Here is a 27,525-nt window from a genome sequence, read left to right as displayed (position 1 = left end):
ACTGCTCGCTGAAGTTATTGGATTTCTGTGGAGCCGGCAGACGCTGACAGCTACAAAAAAGGCTTGTACAGGGCAGGCATTAATTAGGCCGGGACGGAGCAGGTGGGAAAAGCTGACGCTTCGCCGCTGCTTTCTAAAACTACTCACTTTCCACTCGGTCCGAGCATCTGTCCTGACGCGGCCCTGGTGTCAGACCCAATGCTCCTCAAGATGATTTCCCTTTAACATGCTCTGTCCGAGCCGGACGAGAAACACGCGAGGACCGGATGAGTTTATCGCTCCTGATGGTGTTCAGGAATGAGCGGGGAATGAGAGAGAGGAGCTCCAATCAATGAAGTGAAACGGCAAAATGTAAAGTTGTACTATCTGTGCGTGAAACACTTGAGCGTGAATCCCTTGTGAGATGATGCAGGATCAGACGGAAGGTTTCTGCTCATGTCAATCACCGATGGTCCAGCCTTGACCTGAAACACACACACACACACACCCTTTAGAAGAGCAGAATCAGCTGCATGCACACACTTCTGTAGAACTTAAAGCCACTGCTTCACAGACTAGGTTTAAGATAGCCCAAGACTACGATGCATGTCTCAACTGAAGATATCTTTCTCTGACATATCTTAAAATCTGTCAGTGCCATTGTTCTGTCTCAAGATGCACACCTGTAAAGACTTTCTTTATATATATATATATACATATGAAAATCATCAGATTCTGTTTCATGGGTTGTGCTGCTGTGTATTTTGGCGGACAAAATTCATGAAAATACATTTAAAAAAAGTATTTAACAAATGAAAGTTCTCAGAAGTGTTTCTCTGCAAAGACAAAGTTTGCATCACATCCTGAAGAAGAAGCCAAAGCTGTTGTGGTCACTGACGGTGAGACTCAGACTGCTTCAGATGGCTTTCATTAGGCAGCATGTTCCCATCTCTTCCTATCAGCAGACGCTAAACCATTACAGCAGGTGAGTCCAAACTTTTAATGCACTGAGCTGCACTTGATTCCCCGCGGAGCGTTTCCCTGCTGCTAACGGCTCGAAATGCACCATTAAACCTGACGGAGAATTAACTTGGACAGAACTTCATTATGTCACACACGAGGCCCTGCAACTTGAAGATTTCAGGAAAACCAATATTGCTGGCAACAGAAGCGAGATGGTTCATTTAGATACATAATTAGAGTTAATCAGCCATGGAGCTGTGGAGAAACACAAACAGAAGAACGATTTTACACACAGAACGAGCAAAATCAGTGTGTGATGCTTACAATTATGATGAATAGACACACAGAAAATTTCTTTCATATTATATATATATATATATATATATATATATATATATATATATATATATATATAACTATAACCTATAATAGTACATCAGTGATACTAAAATAATACTGTTCCAAAGCAATCATTATGACAGCTACACATTTGTGATGTCAAGAGCACAAATATACGGATCTACAGAGATGTGGAGCTGACCGGCGTAACTCGACCTGGTCAGAATACAGAGCAGTCTGTTCAATCAAACGCTTTGGTTTGGAAGTCACTTTGTTCCCTGAATCTCTCCTCTTCGACTGTCAAAGCCGTGCTGCTCATTTTGAGTTGATTAGATGCGATCTGATGGTGAGCAGAGAAAATCCTGAGTGAAGCTCGGGCGTTTCTCACACGGAGAGGCTCCAGAGATTCCCCACTTCGTCTGTTCAGGATCGCCTGTGTGGTCAGAGGTCAGAGGTCACGGGAATCTCGCTGTCGTTTCTACACAGTTCTGTGCCGCTGTGCCACTCTGATCTGAACACATACTTCAGATGATCAGGAGATGAAGACTTAAAAAGTTAATTCCGCTGCTTCTAGGCAGTCGTGTATCTCAAACAGTAGGTCAAGCCGCTATCATTGGCAGGTCATGGGTCCATGCATCCCCATCCCAGAGAATGCATGATTCAGATCCCAGAGAATGCATGGACTGGATACCTTCAATGCAATGCAAGTCATTTTGGATACAAGTTATGGCTGGACGATTAATCGAAAAGTAATCGAAACCGAAATTCAGAACCTCTAACCGACGTAATTTTCCCATGTCGGTTATTTTGTTTTTTTAATCCTGTTAATACTTCCCCCTTATAAGCATACTAGAGCGTGTGTACCCACATGATTCTGCCCCGTCCAGTCAGTGGCATAAAAGCAAAACACGGAGGTGAACGCCGGTTCAACACAAACTGATGGCCTTGCGTCTTCACTAAACTTTGGCAGTTGTATTTGTTTTATGGTTTGGACATTCAAGCGATTAGATGATCGGATGTGTATTTTTATATCGAGCTACCATGTTCGCGCTAGGGCTGTCCAAAAAAATCTAATTTCTAATATTTGTAGAATTTTAAAAAAATCCACATTCGAATGCAAAAATGTTGCGAGCCCTCTTGATGCCGAAAATTACATAATGCGGACGGTGCGCGGATGGTCAAATTATACTTTGGCCTTTATCAGTGGCGCATGAGATGCGATGACAATATAAAAGTGTCATTGCATTATAATGTTTTTGTTAACCTGTACAGTTGAAGCAACTAGATGCAGGACTGATGTGATGCTCAATCAAAATATTGCGGAAAAAGAGAATGTGGAGAAGATTCACATTCACATTCAAAACGTCAAAACTGAAACCAAGCCATTCACACAGAACGCATATTTCACGCATTTTCTAGAGAGGGACGTCTTCTATTACTCTTGCACTCGTATCTCACACAACAGAGCCGCATGTTTAGAAAGCCATGTAAAATTAAGGGGGGTTCAGTTTTTTTCTAAAGCATATCTTGAGACTATGGTGGGTTTTCCCCATCCTACTGCATCTCATGTTTAAATGAAAAATGTACGCTGTGTTATTGGCTTTCACCCCTTTGAATTATACTATGCATGCACACATGGTGCTGTTTTGTTTATAGTTCTTTAAGCTACTTAATTATAATTGGTTTATAAACATTATTTTAAACATTATGCACTTTTTTTCGCAGTCATATTTTCTTATGCTTTGAATAAACACATTAGTGCATTAGTAATATTTTGCCCAATGCGCCCTCTTGTGGCCTAAGAAGCCAAAAGCTTTTCTTCACCCCAACTAAAATTGTGCATTTTAAATTCGAATATAATTCGAATATAATATATTATATATCGAATATATAATTGCAAATTCGAATTTAGTGTTTCAGCCATTTTGACAGCCCTAGTTCGCGCAGCTGCATTGTGGCACAGACACTCATATAAACAGTAGCTGTGAAGATCGCGGGTATGCAGAATGCAGAAACTAATTGTCAGCTCTGTCCTGTGATTTATCACTAAAGTAGCTTAAAATCTCAAAACTTATTATAGAATATTTTTCTACTTTTGAAGGAACTAGGCTATTTACAACCCACAGCTTCACAATAATATAGAGACATATGACTAATTCACACACAGCAGTAATCTGTAAGAAATGTTACGAACATATATAAAATAACTGCTGATAGTGAGCTATGATGTCAGATCACTCTTTCAATAGGAAAAAATATCTCACCTTTAATAGTCAATCATATTTACAGTACAAACCTTGTCAGTGAACTATGAGGGGAAAAAAACAAAACAGAAACAAAATATTTGTTCATTAATCGTAATCGAGGTAAAATGTTCAATTAATTGAGGTTTTGATTTTAGGCCATAATTTGTGGCCAATACAAGTGTGTACTAAATGCATTTATTCAATATAATGTTGTGCTTAAAAACTGCAGTATAGAGTTGGATGTTGAATACAGATAAATACCGTGTTACATCCCAGCTCTAGGGTCTGAGAATAACAAATGTCTTTACACCGCATTGCTTGTGTTCTCTCTTTCTTTTTCTTTTTTTCTAGTCAAGTTCATGTTTACATTTACATTTAATCATTTAGCAGACGCTTTTATCCAAAGCGACTTACAAATGAGAACAATAGAAGCAGTCAGGTCAACAAGAGAACAACAACAGTATACAAGTGCAGTGACAAGTCTCAGTTAGTCTAGTACAGAACGCATAGCCAGTTTTTTTTATATATATATATATATAAAATGAAAAGACAAGAAAAGGAAAAGTGCTAGTAGTAGTTGGTTAAGTGCAGGCGAAAAAGATGAGTCTTTCGATGTTTCTTGAAAATGAGTAAAGACTGTACGAATTGAGATTGGGAGGTCATTCCACCAGCTGGGCACAGACCAGGAAAAGGTCCGTGAGAGTGATTTTGAACTTCTTTGGGATGGCACCACAAGGCATTGTTCACTTGCAGAGCGCAAACTTCTGGACGGCACATAAGATTTAACAAGTGAGTTTAGGTATGTTGGTGCTGTGCCAGTGGTTGTCTTGTAGGCAAGCATCAGTACCTTGAATTTGATGCGAGTGGCTACTGGTAGCCAGTGTACCCTGATGAGGAGAGGAGTAACGTGAGCTTTTTTTGGCTCATTGAAGACAACCCTCGCTGCTGCATTCTGGATTAATTGCAGAGGCTTGACAGTACATACAGGAAGGCCTTCCAGGAGAGCATTACAATAGTCCAGTCTGGAGAGAACAAGAGGTTGGACAAGAAGTTGGGTGGCTTGCTCTGACAGGAAGGGTCTAATCTTCCTAATGTTGTATAAGGCAAACCTGCAGGACAGGGTCGTTGTAGCTATGTGGTCTGTGAAGCTTAACTGATGATCCATCACAACTCTGAGGTTTCTGGCTGTCCTCGAAGGAGTAATGGTTGATGAACCCAGCTGTATAGAGAAGTTGTGATGAAGCAATGGGTTAGCTGGAATCACCAAGAGTTCTGTCGTAACATCGTAAAGTTAAGCTGAAGGTGAAGGTCATTCATCCAGCTAGAGATGTCACTCAGACAGGCTGAAATGCGAGCAGCTACCGTCGGGTCATCTGGTTGGAATGAGAAGTAGAGTTGAGTGTCATCAGCGTAGCAGTGATAAGAAAAGCCATGCTTCTGAATGACAGATCCTAATGACGTCATGTAGATGGAGAAGAGAAGTGGTCCAAGTACTGAGCCTTGAGGAACCCCAGTAGCAAGGTGTTGTGACCTAGAAACATCCCCCCTCCAAGACACACTGAAGGATCTGTCAGAGAGGTAGGACTTAACCCACAGGAGTGCGGTTCCAGAGATGCCCATCTTTCTGAGGGTTGACAGGAGAATCTGGTGATTAACAGTGTCAAAAGCAGCAGACAGGTCCAGTAAGATGAGTACTGAGGATTTTGAAGCTGCTCTTGCTAGTAGCAGGGCTTCAGTAACCGAGAGCAGAGCAGTCTCAGTTGAGTGGCTACTTTTGAAGCCAGATTGGTTGCTGTCCAGGAGGTTGTTCTGTACAAGGAACATAGAAAGCTGGTTGAACACAGCTCACTCAGCTCGCTTTGCAATGAATGGAAGAAGGGATACCTGTCTGTAGTTTTCAAGAATCGCTGGATTTAGAGATGGTTTCTTGAGCAGTGGGCTTACCCGAGCCTGCTTGAATGCTGAGGGAAATGTTCCAGAGTGAAGAGAGGAGTTGATAATGTGAGTAAGCGAAGGTATGACTGAAGAAGAGATTGCTTGAAGGAGGTTAGTGGGGATCGGATCAAGTGGACAAGTAGTAGGATGATTGGACAGGAGAAGTTTGGAAACGTCCATCTCTGAGAGTGGGGAGAAGGAGGAGAAAGAGCGTGCGTCAGTCATTGTGAAGTTGTCCTCAGTCTGCGGTGTGGAGAATTGGTCACTGATGGTTCTTGTCTTATTTGTGAAGAAAACTTCAAAGTCGTCTGCTGTAAGAGTCGATGGAGGAGGTGGTGGCGGATTAAGAAGAGAAGAGAAAGTCTTGAGTGTCCGAGCGTAACAACAGCAGTTAATTTTGTTGTGGTAGCAGGATGTTTCAGCAGTGAAGACATTTGCAGAGAAGGAAGAGAGGAGAGACTGATACACACTGAGGTCGGTAGAGTTTCTTGATTTCTGCCATTTCCTCTCTGCAGCCCTGAGTTTAGAGCGATGTTCACGGAGAACCTCAGACAGCCAGGGGGCAGATGGGTCAAGACAACAGTGGGCAAAAGTTGTCCAAGCAAGATGTTAAAGTGGAGCAAAGAGTGTTCGTAGCGCTGCTCTTGTCCAGAGCTGAAAACTGAGACAGTGCAGGAAGTGAGGATGAAACCACAGAAGATAGGCAAGATGGAGAGAGTGAGTGTAGGTTCTGTCGAAAGGTGACCTGCGTTGGAGTGTGAGGCACTTCAGGAGTAAGTGCTAGGTTAGCAGTAACGAGGAAGTGGTCTTAGGTGTGCAGTGGAGCAACTGAAGAGTTGTACACAGAGCAACAGCGTGTGTAAATGAGGTCCAGTTGGTTGCCTGATTTGTGAGTCGCTGTAGTAGACACTAGCTGGAGATCAAATGAGGTGAGCAGAAATTTGAAGTCAGCAGCCTGGGGTTTATCTAGGTGGATGTAGAAGTCACCAAGCAGTACCAGATGAGTGCCATCTTTAGGAAAGTTTGATAGCAGCACATCCAACTCCTCCAAGAAGTTTCCTAATTGACCAGGGGGACGATAAATGACCATAAAGTGGATTTTAACAGGGTGGGTTACAGTAATGGCATGTGATTCAAATGAACCGTTACCTGTAGGTGATGACTGAAGATCAAATTTATATTCTTTTGATATAAGGAGACCCGTACTTCCACCCCTCCCAGTGGTATGAGGAGTGTGGGAACAAGTGAAATTAGTGGAGAGGGCTGCAGGGGTGGCAGTGTCTTCAGGTTTGATCCAGGTCTCAGTCAGTGCCATGAGGTTAAGACCAGAATGAGTAGCAATAGAAGAAATTAAGTCTGCTTTGTTAACTGCAGACTGGCAGTTCCAGAGACCAACTGGAATAGAGAGCGTAGTAGTAGAGAGAGTTTCTCTCTTATTCCGAGGTCACCGTAGCCACCAGATCCAGTCTGTATCCAGATCAGAGGGTCACTGCAGTCACCCGGATCGAGTACGTATCCAGACCAGATGGTTGATCAGCACCTAGAAAGGACCTCTACTGCCCTGAAAGACAGCGGAGACCAGGACAACTAGAGCCCCAGATACAGATCCCCTGTAAAGACCTTGTCTCAGACGACCACCAGGACAAGACCACAGGAAACAGATGATTCTTCTGCACAATCTGACTTTGCTGCAGCCTGGAATTGAACTACTGGTTTCGTCTGGTCAGAGGAGAACTGGCCCCCCAACTGAGCCTGGTTTCTCCCAAGGTTTTTTTCTCCATTCTGTCACCGATGGAGTTTCGGTTCCTTGCCGCTGTCGCCTCTGGCTTGCTTAGTTGGGGTCACTTCATCTACAGCGATATCGTTGACTTGATTGCAAATAAATGCACAGACACTATTTAACTGAACAGAGAGGACATCACTGAATTCAATGATGAACGGCCTTTAACTATCATTTTGCATTATTGACACACTGTTTTCCTAATGAATGTTTTTCAGTTGCTTTGACGCAATTTATTTTGTTTAAAGTGCTATATAAATAAAGGTGACTTGACTTGACTTGACTAGAGGTCAGAGGTACATGCCGTAGGTTTGTCAAACAGGCTTTCCTGCGATGTATGTAGCGTGCTCTCCGAGTGTTAGTAGTGATAGTAGAGATCTGAAAGCACATAGTGACTACAAGTGTAAGAAATATTTGAGAACAAGCTATACAAAAATAAGAGGAGAAAAGCAATACTCGAGTGCCCTATCAGTGTCCTTGCTCGGTGGAGTTGCGCAGGTAGAGTCGATTGTCTTTATACTTGTCTTTACCGCTTTTGTATTTGTCTGATTACCTGTGATTGAAATCAGCTGGCCACGCCTCACTATTTAGCAGATCGAAACATGGGCAGTCCCACGATAGGCAAACTCAAAACCAAGCGCCACTTTCAGCACATATTTACCAGGGTAAGACACATACAATTTAAACCAAAAACTTTCCTAGCAATGACGATCATAAAGTAGTCTAATGAGAAAACGAGACCAAACACTCTCAAGCTGCTGTCCTTCTCTGTTGCTCGACTGTTTCTTCAATGGCAATAATCAATGGCAATGGTTCAATGGCAATAATCAGCACACAAATGAGAAGCGAATGGGCCCCCTACAGCTTCTGTGCTGAAGTTACAAGAAATGTACAGTATTAACAAAAAATAAATAAAAAATAAAAAATTACCGGTGAAACACTCGTTAAAAGAAAGAAAACCAATACAATTTCAATAAATACGCTTTTTTTTTCATTACACTGCATGAAATCACAGAATGAGCTTCAGACAAAACTTCTTCTGCAAATTCACAAGTCTGAAAAGATAATTTGTAAAGGAATAAACTGTAAGACTCAGCACGTTCCTCTGACCATCAATGGTGCGACTATGGAGAGAGTGAGCAGCACCAAGTTCCTGGGTGTCCACATCACAGAGAACCTCTCCTGGACTGAAAACACAGCAGCACTGGCCAAGAAATTACAACAGCGTCTCTACTTCCTCCGCAAACTGAGGAGTACCAGAGCCCCGGCCCCCATCATGTACACCTTCTACAGAGGCACCATCGAGAGCATCCTGACGAGCTGCATCACTTTGTGGTATGGAGCCTGCAACGCGTCCTGCTGAAAGACTCTGCAACGCATAGTGAGAGCAGCTGAGAAGATCATTGGTGTCTCTCTCCCCTCCCTCCAGGACATTTATGGAACCCGTCTCACTTGCAAAACCCTCTGCATCACAGGTGATCCCACCCACCCATCACACAGCTTCTTCAGTCTGCTACCATCAGGGAGGAGACTGCGTAGTCTCCAGGCCAGGACCAGCAGACTGAAGGACAGCTTCATCCACCAGGCTGTCATGAAGCTGGACTCGCTCCCGAACTTGTTATCTGTGTGCACCGGGGGTCTGAGAGTAACGCAATTTCGATTCTCTGTATGTATGTACTGTACATGTGGAAGAATTGACAATAAAGCAGACTTGACACGCAAACACACAAATCAACACAACATCTCCACTTGCAAACGAAGCAGACAGATCACAAACATCTAATCAGAAACGACTCGATTTAGTGTTGGGAGACAAAAAGCCAAATGTGAGACTTTCCATTGATGTCTGGTTTGTTAGGAGGACAATATTTGTCTGAGATACAACTATTTGAAAATCTGGAATCTGAGGGTGTGAAAAAATCTAAATATTGAGAAAATCATCTTTAAAGTTGTTCAGATGAAGTTCTTAGCAATGCATATTACTAATCAAAAATTAAGTTTTGATATATTTACGGTAGGAAATTTACTTAATATCTCCATGGAACATGATCTTTACTTAATATCCTAATGATTTTTGGCATTAAAGAGAAATGTATAATTGTGACCCATTCAATGTATTGTTGTCTACTGCTACAAATATACCTGTGATACTGATGACTGCTTCTGTGCTGCAGGGTCATAAATAATGAAAAGCACTGATCAGAAGGCATATGAAGCTCCGAGGAGATGGTGGACCTTCACACTGGTTCATTTCTGCATTAAATGAAGTGAAATCTGAATTAAACATCCGCACGCAATGTAAAGACAGTGATAAGTTCGGCTCTGGATTCATGCTGACAGACGGTTTCATTTCTGGCCCGGACACTAATTTCCTTCATCTATAGGAGAGTGTTGAGCTCAGAAACACTGGTGAGACGCTCGCACTGCATTCATTCTCTCCTTCATTTGCATTGAAATAGGAATGCCATATTTCATTCCAGTCCCTGCTACACTTACTTATTTATATATTTAGAGTATAGTGAAGACGTTCCCGCTGTTCCAGTGTAAATGATAGCTGTGATGACAATAAGAGCGTTTCATATTTTGAGGGTTTGTAAACGGTTTTGCACAATTAACCTGCTGAAGCATCACTTTACAACACGCATTTCCTCCAGAGCAGCAACACCAGATTGAGATCAGGGGAAAACGTGTTATGCATTTCAGTCTAAAAGTCAAATTCAACACTGTACAACCAGTGATTTACATCACCAAGCATTTCATAGTCAGGGACTGGAATATGAAACATCAAATCTATTCAGGAAGGAACATCCACATATGTGGGGTTTTTGTGATTCTGAACGGTGGTTAAAAGATGAAATCACTCATGCAGTGGTTTAAAGTGTCCCATTATGGATAATGAAAGGTTCATATCTTGGTTTTGGGAGTGCCCCAACAATAGAATGACATACACGCAAGGTCAAAAAAACACTTTCATTATCTTATAATATGCATTTATTTTTACTTTACTTGCTCAACGACTCCCAAATGATTCACTCAACAATTCTTTTTTCCAAATCCCTCCTTGGCGTGAAGCTGATCTGCAGTGATTGGTCCGATTGGATCATGTGTGTAATGCCTGATAAAGCTGCGTTTGTGAGCCCAGTGCTGCTTTGTGTACAAGCTTTACCGCAGAAAACTTCAATCATATCCAAATTGTTGAAGAATAATGACTTCTGTTTGGTCTTTTGACTTTTTTTGACCACTTTTGTTATAATTTAATGGTGCTCCTGCATCCTTTATGAAGCTTGTATGTTCATTCCAGGATTCCTATATTTTAGCTAAAACTAAATAATATATAGACATAAAATATGCAAAATCACAACAAAATAAATAAAACTTGAAATAAAAAGAAAATATAAATAAAAATGAAATCTAATGCAACTTTTTTTTTTTTTTTACATAAAACTATATTTTTGCTAATAAATCAATATTAAAATAACACAGGATCTTTCACTTATTCTAAAGTACCATAAAAAAAAAAAACATAAAAGTGATCTATAAGCTATGTCTTTGTATCCAATTTCTAAAGAATATAACTTGAATTTTGGCAACTTTATTTTATTTTTTAGGACCACTTTTATGGTAATTTCATTGAGAAATAATGAAGCTTTACGTGTTTATTCCAGAGTTATCATTTGTTAATCTAGTATAACATAAAAGTAAGTAAAATTAAGAAAATAAATTAGTTCAAGTAAATAGTATTAAGAAGTAAATTAGTATTAGTGATTAGTCAAATTAGAACTTGCACTTGAAAATATAAATATAAAATCTGCTTTAAAATTTTAAATAAAAACTATATTTTGCAGCTATCAGTGCAGTTCCTGTTCGATTCAACAGAGGTCAGACAGTATTGAGATGATATTTAGTAGAGTAAATGATGAAAGCACTTTTAAACCGATATAATAAACATAGTTCTCAGCTTTAATGACAAAAGAAGAAAACGAGCTCTGTAAACAACAACAACTCATATTTGACTGTACGATCGAAACAGCACATCACAAGAGCTGAGAAATGAAAAGTATCAGCCGTGTCATCTTCATTCCCTCTGTTTTCTGTGATTTTGAGTGATTTCCCTCCCGACTCTCCGCCCAGGCCCCGTGGTGTTAATTATACTGGCCCTCTCTCCCTTCAAGGGAGTTGTGCACTGGAAGTGCATTAATCTTGATTCACGACTTCAGTACAAAGCCTTGTTTGAAGAGTCTCCTCTGGTGAAGGCCCAGAGGCAGCTGATTCAGATGAGAACGGAGGAGGATGAGGAAACCGTTCCTCACTCGACCTGAGCATGCAGATGATCTGCAGACGCACGAGATTCACGCGACAAAGCTGCGCATTAGTGCTGAGCTGTGTCTGATTCAGCTGACTGCCGTCTCTCAGGACGCTTAAAGGTCAGCGTGTGCTGTTTGTCTGTGTGCATCCCAAAACTGAGGCTCTGGAATGAATCTAAATATGATTTACTTCAGATTAAAACTTCCAAAGTGTTCCTTATCTTTGCACCACTTTAAAAGATAGCTTTTTTGCTCCAGAACAGGAGACCAGAAGAGGCTTGGTCGACCAAAATTGTATTATTCAAAGAAAAAAAATTAAACAATTCGACAGGCGAAGTCACGCAGTCTGTGATCGACAGATCGTTAAGGGCTGGTCTGTGGTAACACTTCGGGCAGGACAACCAAACGCTCGACTATCATTCATCGACCTCAAATATGGCCTATCATCTGAAATATGTTAGTAGCAGCAACTTTACGTGGCCACTCAATCTACCGTTCCTGTGGCTCAGTGGGAGAGCATTGCGTTAGCAGTTTAAGGTCATGGGTTCAATTCCCAGCGAACACATAGACTGGTGACATTTTTTTAAAGAAATGTATAACCTTAAAAGTCGCTTTGGATAAAAGCATCTGATAAATGTAAATGTCTAAAATACTCTGTCATCTCTTCTCATACAGAGTAATACATCTTTCAAATCTGTAAAGACTCAGTTTATTTGTGTGCTCTCACAATTACAACACAACATTGTGCTTTTGTAAAATAATGAACGCAAACAGGATGCTGTTTCTGCCATTTCGGTCTCTGTGAATTTGAGCATGAAACACCGTGTATATCTTTACCTTTGCAGACATGAAAAATATATCTCTTGACAGCGAAATGTTTACTTTCAAATAAACCAATTCAAATGTAAAACAGATTATGTAATCCATATGAAACATGCATACAGTCAATTCAAAATTTATATCTTAAAATTATCTCCTTTTTTTCAGAATTGTGAGTTTAAATTGCAATTTTTTTCTACGAATTCTGAGTTGTTTTGCTTCTGCCACAGAATAAAAAAGGTAATTGCAACTTTTTAAACATGCAACTGTGAGTTAAAACCTCCCAATTATAATTTAGAAAAAAACAAAGTGAGATATAAACTATATTATTCTTGTGAGATAAAGTTACATACAAGCTTCCATGTAGATTTCTGCAATGAAGGACTCAAATGACAATAGTGCACAAAGAGTCAGCTGTCTCAAATCAGTCAAAATGCACTTTTGAATGAATCTGAATCACGTCACGTTCAGTTGAGACTCACAGCCCTATTTGTACCAGCTCTGACTTTAACTTTTAATAAACTGAATACATGAGTAAACACTGGTATATTTGGCACAGCTAAATGATTTACACCCCAGCAAATGAATTAGAGAGGAAAACAACTAAAACATTCAAGATGGTTTCCAGCCGGGACTGATGGGAAGAGTGAAAGTGTGCGTTCATGTGAACGAAGCGATAGTTTAACAGACAAGCTGTAGACGGCGCTCCCATTGGACCTGACGGGAGATGTGTGTGTGTGTGTGTGTGTGAGTGGTGCTATAACAGAAAGAGGCTCTGTAGGGACAGTGTGTGTGAGATATTTAGTGTTGCTGACAGAGATGGCCTGAGGCTCAAAGCTGTTGACCATTTCATGGGAAAAACAAGCCCACAAGCTCACCATCCAATCGCACTTCAGCACAAAGTCATTCATCAGATTGTGCATATTTTTTCCTTTGGATTTTTTTTTTCCTTTTTTAAATAATTTAAAATGACATTTAAGCACATTTTCTCCTAAAATCGTCATCACAGTAATGCATCCATCTACTTTTAATGATTTCCATAATCTCCAGTATTCTTAATAGTGATTCTCATTAAATTCTCGTTACTGTACAGCAATGGTATATTTTTTTATTTAAATAGCATGCATTAAAGAAAGCACAGCAGACACTACCATGATGAAAATACTTTAATTTACATTATGACATTATACTGTCAAAGTGAGTTAATCTTTTTGAATCTACTCAGTGCTGTTACTGGCAATAACACAGCTGTTTGTGACAACATGCCCCAGCACTACACTGTCATTACATCTATCATTGCAGATCAGGTTAAATCAATAAAACAACAATCTTTTTGGTTCAAACCCGGCCTCATTCATTGGTTAACCTTGCTTTAGCATGCATTCACTCTTTCATCAACAGCTACTGTATATAGCAAAAATATTTTAATGCAATTTTAATAGGCTGATAAGATTCAGTTTTTTTTTCTCAGAATTGTTATTGTTTTTTTTACATATATAATTTAAGTAAGCATATTATCCCCCTAAAATCATCACTACAAAAATGCATCTGTGATTTTCATAAAATTCAAAAAAAAAAAAAAAATATATATATATATATATATATATATATTATGGTAATGACAATGGGCAATTGATATTCAGTAATACTGATTTAAAGCACTGACACCAAATGAGATGAGATGATCTATTGTCTTCTGCAGAGCAACTTTACATCTAAAACTGATCAGTTTTTTAATACTGTTAAATAATGTGATGTTGCATTATCTGTATTTTTGTTGAAGTGCTCTATAAACACACACAGAAATGATTTTGTATATGACACTAAAGCAGACCTATGGTGACCTGCACAAGAAGACGGACACTGTGGGTAATGTATGGCTGTTAATTGCCCCCTCAGGCTGCCTGTGTAATTGCGTCTGTGAGGAGGGCGACCCGTGAAGAGCAGGCGTGTTCATTAGCACTCATTGATCTCTCTCTCTATCGCTCCTCCACTCTTTCTGTCCCACCTCTGGGCTCCATGTCTGAAGAGCCATTAATAATGCAGGAACAATAAAGCCAATGGCTTCTAGTTCATTTTCTGAACCTTTTGGTGCGATTCCATTTTCACTTACGAGACAGAGGTACATTTTGTGACCTGCGCAACTTTCTGAGGAAAATGTCAGGGTTTGATACCAGAACTGAAGAGGCTTCTGAGAATCCTTGAAGCCAGTTTTATGCTCACTAGTTCTGGTGAGTTCATCTGTTAAAGATGACGTGATCATTTGGCATCTGGTTAGCCTACAACATTACTGGATGAGACAAAATGAATGCATGTTATCTAACATGTATAACAATCTTTATGAAACTTTATTACAATTACATCATAACTGTAATAATTGACATACATCTGTCACCAAATAATTATTTTTTCTCTCAATGTTTTCATTGCCTATAATAAAAGCAATAATAATAATAGCCTAATAATAAAAATAATAATAAAGTACAGTGTTTTCTACAAAAAAAAAAAATAATAATTTAATAAATAAGAATATTAATCATCTTTTCTAGATTTTGGCAAAACTATACAAAATAAAAGAAGAAGAAGAAGAAATAAAAAACTGTCAACACTTTAAAGACATTCAAGTATTGTTTAAGATATTTAAAAATCTTTGCTGCATAGTTAAAAAAATGCTATTTGTATAAAATTGTGGGGAAAAAAAGGTTCACGTCACATTTTATTATTAGGCTATATTCAGAAACGATGTGCTGAAATGCTGCTAAAGCTAAATGTTAACAAACATTATAAACCCCACAGATTTCTATGTTTCACTTTCTGGTTCTGTTCCTGTCCCCAGTTTTCGTTTCCGTTCCTTGAACCTGTTCAGAGTCCTGGTCTTGTGTTTCTTCTCATATCTGGTTTGTTCCTTGTGTCAATAAGAAACTCTACTGTGTCTGTTTCCAGTGCAAACGCTGCTCTCAGTCCACATTAATAATGAATAAAGCATAGTGAAGGTCTGGTCTCTCCCTGACCACCTCTTCATCCTCATTAGACCACTCATGTCTCTAAACATCTCTTCCAGCATCTCCCAGTCCTCCTTACAGAAACACTCTCCTCTCTCTCTACTGTAAACCTCAGTCCTAAAGAGCCTCGCTCTCTCCTTCCCTCCACTCCCACTCTTCAGCATTGGACAGCCTGCCACGACCAGAGGTATTTTTAGAGTGACAGAAAATGGTTAAGGGGAATGTATAGGATGGGAATTAAATCAATATTTTAGTGCACTACTTAAGGTGTGGGCGGGCGAGCCATTATCTGCCACTAATTGCCCCTATCGGCTGTGTCTGTTGAAAGGCATCGCTCTGACAGCCATTACGTTTCATATGGAGTCCTGAAGCACTGGGCTGAACATCATTTCTCTCTCACAGCGGAAACACGGCTCTTCTCTCACTGCAGTCCCAGTGCCACGGGACCTGATCTTTATTTTAACACACTGCACAACATTTAAAGCTGCAAACAAGCACACATATACTGTAATAGGAGACAAATGGGTGCACATTTAGACAATATGCCACAGCAGTGTCCAAAACATGAAGAATGAAGACAGGAAGCCATCAAGCCTTGTCCAGATCCAATGTGTGCGTGACATCCTCTGGACTTAAAAACTTCATCTGGGTGATTAATTTAATTTAATTTAATTTAATTTAATTTAATTTAATTTAATTTAATTTAATTTAATTTAATTTAATTTAATTTAATTTCTGCCAATGATATCCAAGCTGGTCTAGAACAGGCACGGAGATACTTATTTTGAAATGAAACTGTAACAATAGTAATTATATTTTGATTACATAAATATATAATAATTATTACATTATAATTACATTTATTAAAATAATTAAATTAATGATTACTAATAATTAAGTTAATAATTACCAATTTGCCAGTTTCATTCAACTTTCTAAATGCCATTTGAAAAACAATTATTATGAATTTAGCATATAGTTAATCCTATCCGAGGTAAAACTGCTTCAAATGATAATTATTGTGAAAAATGCTTATCTGTTTATTTTATAATAGAACAATATTATGAATAATATTATTACCCAGTATTTTTTTAATGTATTTATTTTATTTTTTTCATGAAATGTTGCAAACAATATTTTGTCTTACTATTTTTCTTGGTTTTTAAAACAGAAAATGCTTATAACTGCTTTTATATTTCTATATGTCTATAATAACATCAGGGGCCGATGCTTCAGGAATCACACATGAACACATTTCCTTCACTTGAGTAGATATTAAAATAACTTGACCTTATAGAAAACAAACATGGATGAATGCAAAACATTGGAAGTACTTGAGGAAATTAATTTATGTATATTTATAATCAACAGAAAACATCAATATCTGAATATCAGAGAGGTGGGTGCTGGATCAGTAAAATCACATGCACTGACTTTATTAAATCATCAATATTCTTCATGCTGCATTATGTTATAGTTAAACATCAACTGACATTCATTTTGAACAAGAACTGATCATCGGCGATGCAGCTGACGACGGTCGGGATGTAAATACAGAGAACGTTTTAGTGGACTTTAAGTCTATGACCATCAAAAAGCCAAATCTAAAACTCAACATGAGAGCAAATGTCTTGAGATTAAAAAAGAGGGCTTGAGGAAATGCTTAGACCACTGCATTACTTGTCTTGAAAATTGCAAGGCTATTTCAGTAAAGGCTCTGGTTGTGTGGTACTGCAATTACATCTCTCTTTCTCCTCCTCATCCTCTCTGTCTCCCTTCTTCCAATCATCATCTGTTTTCTGAACTGCTAGAGGGAGCTGGTTGTTTTTTAGATTAGACTTTGATGTATTTCTTAGACTCTCTGTGCTTGGCAATAAAGATCTCTCTGCTATGTTTGGAACGATCACAATATCTACTGTAGGTCTGTTTCACGCTGCACAAAGCATAAAGCGGCGTCTTCTTGGCACTCGTATTAATAGCTTACAGTATTTACATTATCACACAAACACACGTCCATTCATTCAGTGTGACTTCCTCCAGACCATTAACCTATTACTTGGTTCCAATTCAAGTGGATTTATTAGTATTTTGAACTTAGATGAGATCTCCCTCCATGTAAATTCGGATTTGCTGCTCAAGAAACATTTCTGATTATTATCAATGTTGAAAACAGTCGTGCAGTTTTGTGGAAACTGTGATACGTTTCATTTTTCAGGATTCACAGGTGAAATAGGGAGTTCAGAAGAACAGCATTTATTATTTTGTAACATTATAAATGTCTTTACCTTTTTTGCAACCACCTGTTTTCTCTCAGGGTTAGCACATAATCTGAATGTCACAAATGTCATTGTATTTATTATTTTTGTTTCAAGGCTTGTTTTATGTACTTAAATATACACACACACACACACACACACACACACACACACACACACACACAAACTACTTGGCATATAACATATAAAAGTGTACATCTTGTGTTAAAGCTGAATAAAAAGTTGATCACAAAATAAATAGAGGTCTTTACTTTTGTCATTTTTGAACAATTTTTTGTTATTTTTTTTTTCTTACCCCAAACTTGGAGTAGTAGTGCTTCATGATTTAAATAAATACATAAATAAATATTTAAATATTTGGCATCACAACTGTTTTCAACATTGGTAATGAAATGCTTATTGAGCAGCAAATCAACATTTTAGAATGATTTCTGGAGGAAATATATCTTGGTCTGAGCTGTCGACACGACAGATCTCGTCACAGTTGTTGTTGTTGGTGCGTCCTACGATGTGAATAGAGGCCGATCCTTGACGCACATGACCGGCCACAGGTGTCGCACACAAACTGGCTAGATGTTGTTCTAGATGTTAAGGCATTGTGCTTTCTGCGTCTTCGTTTGTCTACAGCAGTAACAATACGGCTGAGCTCAAAGGAGTGTATGGCAGTGTGGCACTGTGCTCGCCATGATGTCCTGTCTGCAACCATCTCTTCAAGGTCATTTGGGTCCATATTGCACAGTTTCAAATTGGCTTTGAGGCCGTCCTTGTAGCGTTTTAGTTGCCCTCCTTGAGAGCGCATGCCACTCTGGAGCTGTCCATTAAAAACCTGCTTCGGTAGGCGTGAGTCTGCCATACGTACAACATGTCCAGACCAGCGAAACTGCGCAGCAAGCAGGAAGGCCTCAATACCAGTGATGCCACAGGTCTGAAGTACCTCAGTATTTGGGGCCTTGTCCTGCCATTTAACATGTGCAATACGACGGAGACAGCGCATATGGAACTGATCAAGTTTGGTAATCTGCCGCCGATAAATGGTCCAGGACTGACAGTAAGCCCAAACCTAGAAGCTGCAGTTCTAAAACGATCGAATAGTGACTGAGCTTCGGTAAGGGTGTGCGCCATCAGTGCACAATCATCTGCATATAGGAGGTCACGCAGAATTGCTGAATGTGTCTTTGTATGAGCCTGGAGCCTGCGTAGATTGAAGACACAGCCATCTGTACGGAACTGGATTGGAATGCCCATGTCGCAGTTCTTAAAAGCCACGGACAGCACCATGGAAAAGAAGATGCTGAATAACAGTGGGGCAAGCACACAGCCTTGTTTGGTGCCAGTGGGTCAGACAGTTTGACATCATCCAGAACCTGACCAAGCAGCCATCATGAAATGAACGGACGATATTAATGAATTTCTCTGGACATCCAACCTTATGAAGAATGAGCCAAAGCCCGGTGCGGGAAACTGAGTCGAAGGCTTTTGTGAGGTCAATAAAGATCATATAAAGGTCAAGGTGTTGTTCTCGGCACTTCTCCTGGATCTGCCTAGCAGTAAACACCACGTCCATAGTACCGCGGCCTACACGAAATCCACACTGACTTTCCGGGATGATTTCACTGTCATGAATGTTTTGTTGGAGGCGGTTCAGCAGAATTTGTGCCAAAACTTTGCCTGCAATGGAGAGCAACGAGATGCCACGATGATTATAACAACAGGCTCAGTCTCCCTTGCGCTTGTAGATGTGAACAATCAATGCGTCTTTAAAATCTTGAAGCACAGCTTCCTCGCTCCATATTTTACAGAATAATGCGTTGAGTGCGGCAAGAAGAGATTGTCCGCCTTCCTTCAGCACCTCACTTTGAATGCCATCAAAACCCGGGGCTTTACCAGGGGGCATCTGCTCAATGGCACGTGCGATTTCTTCGAGTCTGAGGCCGTTGGCCGCTGCGCTATGTCACCAAGCACGGAGTCATCAAAAGCAGCTGGCTGGTTCAATACCAATTGAAAGTGGTCGACCCAGCGTCTGAGGATCTCAGCCTTGTCAGTAAGTAGGGTTCCGTCAATAGCACGTACAGGTGTAGAACCAGCTCTCAGGGGCCCATGGACTGTCTTAAGACCACGATAGAATGTCTTCATATCATGTCGGTCTGCAGCAGACTGAAGTTCCTCAGCTTTTGACTGCCACCATCTGTTCTTCATTTCACGCAGGCAGGTCTGTGCTGTATTTCTTGCTCGAGTATATGCTGACTTCTTTGCAGTGCTAGATTTATCATTGACCCATGCCAAGTGAGCTGTGTGCATTGTGTTCAACAGGGCTTGTGCTTCGACATCCTGATCGTCAAACCAGTCCTTATGTTTGGATGTGGTGAAGCCGAGGACTTCAGCAGCTGTGTTGTACTTGATATCTCTGATTTTGGACCATGTCTCCTCAGCATTATTGGCAGCTTGATTATCCAGTGTGCTGAGCCTGTCTGAAAGAATCTGACAGAAGTTAGTATGGCAAGAGTCAACACAAAGCTTAGAAACATCCAGTCGCTTTTGCCTTTTGGCTTTATGTTGACGAGATGGAGCTAGGTCCAGAGACATCACACTACGCAGCAGTCGGTGGTCAGACCAACAGCTTGTGCCTCGCATGACTCGAGTTATATGGACCTCCCTGAGATGTTCCTGCCGGGTGATGATGTAATCCAACATGTGCCAGTGCTTTGATCGAGGATGTTGCCACGTGGTCTTGTACTTGTTCGCCTGCTGATAGAAAGAGTTTGTGATCGCCAGCTCATGTTGCGCACATCTCTCCAGCAGCAGCGTACCATTAGTGTTCTCGTTTCCTACTGAGTGTTGCCCCAAGACTTTGGGCCATGCAATGACATCACGTCCCACATGCGCATTGAAATCTCCCATAAGGAAGAGCCGGTGTTTATGAGGCACTGAGCGTAAGGCAGTGTTAAGGTGTTCATAGAAAGACTCCTTCTGGTCATCACTGGCATTCATTGTGGGTGCATAGGCACTAATCAAAACAGCACTATTGCCATTCTTAAGCATCAGCTGCAAGGTCATCAACCTTGGCGACAGGCCGCGAGGTTGCACTTCTAAGAGTGGTAGCAATAATATCTTCACTGCAAATCCAACTCCAGCCTGCCTTGGCTGACCATCGGGCTGCCCAATACAGAAGAATGTATAGCCGCCGTTGACTTCTGTGAGTTTGGTTTCTCCAGAAATTCTCGTCTCACTGAGAGCAGCAATGTCGATTCTGTCTCTCCAGTTCACGGGCAATGATTGCAGTTCTCCGTTCGTGACGCTCGGCAGAGTCCAAAAGTGTGCGCACATTCCAAGAGGCTAGACGCAGTTTAGTCTTTATCTTTTGTACTTTTTGTCTACCGCAGAATTGGATACTCAGATGGTCTCAAGTGGAATGAGCGATGTTTAGGGAACCTTTTCTATCCCCTTCTTCCGTGGAAGAGAGCAGCGCTGTCCCTAAAAAAGGCTGCTCTGTCACCTGGGCAGGATACGGATGGTGCTGTCATTCCAGGTCAGCATCAGACGACCATCACACCCAGGCCGCCTACGTGCAGGTTTGTGACTAAGTGCTCCCAGTGGAATCCTCCTCCTGCACCCGATGCCACTTGCCCTAGTGACTGCTGGCGCAGCAAGCTGGCCGGAAGTGATCCCAGGATGGGAACCCTACTGCCCTCTAGAGTGGCTTGTAACTGCTCAACTGCAGTGCTGTCTTCGCCAATGTCGTGACGTGCCGAGTTATAGCCAGAAGACACCATGGCAGTCTTTGCCGGAGCCCACTTAGCCAGTCATTTTCAGGGTTCCTGCAAGGCCTTTCCACCACGCGTGACGCCCTGGGTGATACTTCAGTGCGAGCACCTTCATCACTGATGGTATAGCCCAAGCAGGCAGTCCCCTACTTGACTGTTCACCCCCTCACCACGTTGAGGTGTGGGTCGGACTCAGAGGGGGCTTTAGATACTAATTTTACAAAATAATTCAGTGTCTAGGCTTCTAAACTGAAGGATGAAGTCACTGTAATGGGAAGGTTCAGTTATTGATCTTTCTATAGGTTTTCGCCATATATCTCAATTCCGTGGTCTTTCAGTAAATACTTTCGATCTCTATACTCAATGACTATTTAGTCTAAACTACATTGGTTTATTTAAATGTAGCTAAAATAAATCGATTGCAACCGCTAAACAAAAAATAGTAAATTCAATGAATATTTTTTTCAGTGTAGTTTGATCAATTTTGCCTTTTCAAATCATCACGACTTGCCTAAAATAATATCTATAGATATACTAAAACAGTTCAAGTATATAAAAATAGTTTAAAGTTAAACCTAGATCAGTGGTTTTCAACCTGTGGTGGTATTGCAGGTGGGCCGCCAATTACTTTTAAAATAAATAATAATATTGTTATTAATATATGTAAAAATGTCATAACATAATAACATAATTTCATATATAAAATTAAATAACAAAAAATAAATACTAAACTGTTACTATGCTTCCACTATTTGTGCTCGCTGATTGGTTTAAGAATAAACCACCAATTACTCCTAGATATTTTTGCTGCATATGCTACAGAACAACAAATTCAAACAAGCAGGGCCGGCTCTAAGTTATTTGGTGCCCAAGGCGAGATTAATCTAAATCGTCATAAACTCACGATTTGAGCGTGCGCGATTTCTAAATCGCTTTATAGTATAATTTTCCATGGTCCTGACCTCCCGCAGTATGCTATCCGATCCAATCAGAATGCAACGCGAGAACAGAACAGACTGGGCATATGCCCAACTCCAGGTTCACACACTGTCTGTGATGCGCCTTTTTTCCGAGCCCATGTTAACGGATCAGAGCGTTCACACTGCACGCAGTAAAAGGCTAAAAATAAAAAAGTGCGAAAATAATATCTAGCACATGAGCATAGAGAGAGTTGTGAGTGCACAGGGCGCAGTTTAAGTGAGAGAAGACATGTTTTAAGTGCGCACACTCTCTCCGGACGAGAGCAGCGTGTATCTGAGCAAGCACGTCTGGTTTTGGGATAGAGCAAAGGAAATCCGCGTGCGAATAGAGAGATTCGCGCTCGTGCATTGTTTTAATGTGCTTTCGCGTTACATTTACGCACTCTCGCTGCTGACCGCATACACATACTGTATACACACTGCAAACAGATTATGTGTGAACCTGTATAATGAATAACAAATCTATTTCAACAGAGGCACTGCTTCAATTAATGAGCTCTATGAACAATGCATGGAAAAAAAGAAAAAAAGGTCAGTGGACACGGTATTTATTTATTTATATTTTGTTTGCCATAAGTCTATACATTTTGTTACATCTTTACTATAGTGATAATTTTGACTTATGTCTGTTCTAGAGACGTAACAACTTTTTGATAAAGCTCTACTTGGTTTTCTTTTGGAAATATGTTTCAAAATCATCCTGACTGCATTTATGACTGTAAGGCATATCTGTGTGTGTGAAAATTGTGATTAAAATTGAAATCGCAAAATTGATCAAAAATGGCGATAGTTTTTTTTTTTTTTTTTTTTTTTTAATAACGCACAGCCCTAGTTCATTCAATAAATACATTTAACAATCTAGCTTCTGAGTACTAAGTTATTAACCCAACAGCGGGGTCAGTTTATTTTTTTGCAGTGGGCCGCGCAAACATATGTATTTGTTTGTGTGGGCCGCGAGTTGAAAAAGGTTGGGAACCACTGACCTAGATAAATGTGTGCTATTAGCATCAAAAATCCCGAACCACCCCTTTAATGGAGGAGCTGCCATTTTCTAATGCTCTTCTGATGTTAAATAAATTATAAAAGTGCAGTTTTACAAATGTTTTAGGCACAGACACAATCATGGGATGGCTGATGTGAGGAACATTCCTAGGAGGAGAATTTAACAAAACTCTGACAGAAATATCATTGATCCCCATTAGAATTATTACTTTTATTATTATTTTTTCTTTCAGATCAAATTATGGTAAAATGCAATTTTTATATTGAAAACTAAGTGTATGATGGGATCATTTCAGTACTCAGATCACTTATACATTTAACATTATTTTGGATGATTTCAAAATCACAAATCCCTCCTTTAAGGCTATGCAACAATGATGGGAATTCAGTAGATCACATGTAAAACAGTCTTGACGGCACACTAGTATTGTCACTGTGGCATACAGTTATAGTTCAACTTGAGGAGTTAGTCGAGTCAACTGGAGATTGTGTCTATAAAGAGGATCTCCCAACTAAAATGAGCTCAGCTATCAACTAGTCGCAGTCATGATGCAATTTACAATGCAGCACTGTAAAAAGGAAAAAAGTGGACATGAAGCACCTGCAAAGCATCAGAGAAGCTTTCCATCTACAGTTTGCAGAGGGGCTTCTCGTGGGATCATCTGAAGACTGATAACAGCTCTCTGATGTGTGTCAGGTTCCCACTACAAATGCACTGACATTCACAAATGTCCCCAGAACAAGAGGGAACCCAATGTGCCTGTGGCTTCCTCTATTTCTGTTTTGATAAGTGATAGAAAGACTAGGGCCGACTCAAGGCGAAGAGCACATGTATCTAATCTGCTTCTGATTAGACGTCAGTCTGAAACTGCTATGAGGCTGAACACAGATACAGTAAAGTCCACACTTTTAAAGTCAACATGAGATAAAAAAATGATGCTTTTAACTTTCAATGCACATTCCAGTAAATGAGAATACAACAAACTACTTAAAAATGTTTAATGAACTTAATTATCCTGAAAACTTTTACACCCAATTACATTAAGTCTTTCCAGCAAAAATAATTTAAAAAACAACAAATTGGTTCAAGATATATATATTTTTTTTTCTACGCAGTCATATTCATGTCAATTGCCCACTTGAACTACAGAAGCAACAATATTTTAATTTGGTGCAACAAATTAGAGAAAACTTGGTTTAATAAATTAACTTCATGGTTGGATGATGTTAGATTAAAAGGGGGGAAAACAACACTTAAAATCAATCTCAATTGAGTCATACAACAGCAATACAACAGAAGTATAAACTATGAAAAGAAATGTAAAGCTGATGAAGCATACAGTAGGCAGGATTCATGCTAGAAAGACCTTTTTAACCTTACTATAGGAACATTAGAAACTATTTTTGCTAATGTGATATATTGAAGGGTACAGAGAAGGGTTCAGAGCTAACTAACCCTCCAAATGTTGCCTGTAATCTGCTATCTGCCAGCAATGCAGCAAGTTTGCATTGTGTTTCACGCACCAAATCAATTATAATACAATAGAGATCAACACGCACCAAAATTAGCACTTAGGGTTATATGGCCCCTGCAACAACAACAACAACAACATCATAATCATTTAAATGATTTGTCTGGGTTTAAGCCAACTGCCCACAAATCACTGCAGGGTTTTTAAACAGCTGACCTGTTGCCTTGCTGCCCACATCCTTCTTTGGAAATGTGTTTAACTGTCCAGTAACTGGACAAGTTTTTCACCAGCAGTACAGACTGAACGGCAAATTCTCACCGAAAAAGATCATTCCGTCATCCATCTACATCGTACCCTCTGAAAACAGACTCATATGATATCCTTCCTATATGATGCGCCCAAAGACTCCCAAACAGCTCTTGCAGGTCAAGAACATCTAATTTGTATGAATCTGACCCACAGTTCTCAGAAGAACAGCAGAGATGGACGATGTTATGAAACTAGAAGAGCCTCAGGCCTTTTACAAGAGTTCATGATGCAATTTCCAAAAATAGCCTAGTGCAAACAAACACAGATCTGGAAACAAAGCAGTTGAGGTTGCCTTGGGTGCACTGGACATCACCAGGGGCAGCGGGTCAGCAAGCAAAGTAAGATTGTTTAGAAAACCACCATCTGGCCGTGACGATTCCTAATCTCAGCCTGGTTACTTCAGATATGATGGACACGTCTGCTGCATGGGCTGTGATCTAAACGATGTTTGAGTTTCTAGCTAACGTCCCTAGACAGTGCACTGGCACGGTCTCCGATTAAAAACACAATGCCAATTTCTCACACGAGAGACGGAATCACTTATTCTTTCCTGTGTAATTAAGACGTAAGAGTGGCAGTTAAAAACAGTGTGACTTGTCGATGTCTGTGTCAGTCTGCCTCCTACATGTCTGGGAAAGCATAATATATCATTTAATTTCCTCGTCTTAGCAACAGGCAGTTTTTTTTCTTCTTCTCTCAAACTCCCCCTCTGTTTCAAATAGATTTTTTCCCCTACAACCTCGTCCCTATACGTTTGCACCTGTGTCTGACTTTGTAATGATTCAAAGGGCTGGTGATTAGCAGTAATCAGGCTTAGCATGCTAGGGCAGAGAAGAGTCCACCAGGCCACTTTAATGACTTGACACTGAAATGAATTTGTCATGGCAACCATTGACCTAGTGGATATTATTCAGAGCAGAATGTCAAGACTTCGGGAACTTCTGAACGCCCTTCACAGAGTAAAGATAATGACACTTTATTAAAATGGAGATTGCCGCAGAGCATGCTGCTCGAAAACACTTGTCACAGACGGGTTGTGTGCCATTCAGAATTGAATTGAAAATGGCTTTTAATCGCCGAAACAAATCCAGAATTTCAAGTGAGGCAGCAGGATGCTAAATTGTAAATTTAAGCTGAATTAAACTGGAATAATACAGTAAGAATTATTACAATTTTCAGTAAGAAATAACCATTTCCGTACACACAACATATCAAACCTATAGAAATTTGTATTATACTGTCTATACACATGTTTATAAATACATATTATGTCAATTGTCAATTTTATTTCTATAGCACTACTAAACACAACACCAGTTGACCAGTGTGCTTTACATCAATACAAAATACAAATATAAAAACACTACAAAAACAGTACATTTCATCTTTAGCCATATGCTAAATCAAAAAGATAGGTTTTTAGCCTAGATTTAAAAACAGACAAGGATGGAGCAAATCTAATACTAAAAGGTAAAGCATTCCACAGTCTTGGAGCGGCCACTGAAAATGCACGATCACCCCTGCTTTTCAGGTTTGATTTCGGTATACACAATAATCTCTGGTTTGACGACCGGAGAGACATAGCTGGGCGATGTTCTACCAGTAGATCCGAAAGATAAGTAGGTGCCACACCATTTAAAGATTTAAAAACCAACAGAAGAATTTTAAAATCCACACGGTATCGTACAGGTAACCAGTGCAAGTGACGTAATACTGGAGTAATATGGTCCCGTTTTTTAGTACCTGTTAGAAGTCTCGCCGCCGCATTTTGTACCATCTGCAACCGGGATAAAGCTGATTGGCTGATCCCATAATACAATGAGTTGCAATAGTCAAGTCTCGATTTATAAATATTTAATATTGTAAATGATTTAATTACATATTTGTAAAAAAATAAATAAATAAATACAAATATTGTAAGAATTTGTAGTGTTTTTTTAAAAAGTTATTTATTTACGTTTAGTTGTTAATTTTTCAGTGTGAATTCCCCATAATCCTGCACGCAACATACGGGGCATTTCCAGAATCTTTAATACACCAAACCTATAGGAATTTGTATTATAGCCTACTGGGTAACACATATACATGCATGTTTATGAATACACATTAGAAAATATGTATAAATGTTTTACATTTTAAATGATTTAATTACATATTTGTGACCCTGGAGCCCAAAACCAGTCTTAAGTGCCAATTTCCCCTTTCCAAAAAATGCCCTTTCCATTGATGTATGGTTTGTTAGGAGGAAAAGGTTTGGCCGAGATAGAACTATTTAAAAAACGAAAAAAAAAATAAAATAGCATTCACAAACCACTGTCCACTGCTATATTTTACAGAAAATAATGCAACAAGCTCATA

General features: G+C 39.8%; 1 protein-coding gene across 1 annotated transcript in view; it reads right to left on the bottom strand.

Moving 5' to 3' along the window:
* Positions 1-260: 260 nt before the first annotated feature.
* Positions 261-27,525, bottom strand: part of LOC132101188 (CD276 antigen-like) — a 110,582-nt gene continuing 83,317 nt past the window's right edge. The window contains exon 7 of the mRNA XM_059505916.1: positions 261-464. Within this exon, the coding sequence (XP_059361899.1) occupies positions 439-464 (26 nt within the window). The 3' untranslated portion in view covers positions 261-438. The remainder of the gene's footprint in view (positions 465-27,525) is intronic.

This window comes from Carassius carassius, chromosome 23, assembly GCF_963082965.1.
Source record: "Carassius carassius chromosome 23, fCarCar2.1, whole genome shotgun sequence".
Classification (NCBI taxonomy): domain Eukaryota; kingdom Metazoa; phylum Chordata; class Actinopteri; order Cypriniformes; family Cyprinidae; genus Carassius; species Carassius carassius.
This window is presented reverse-complemented; position numbering and strand designations above follow the sequence as displayed.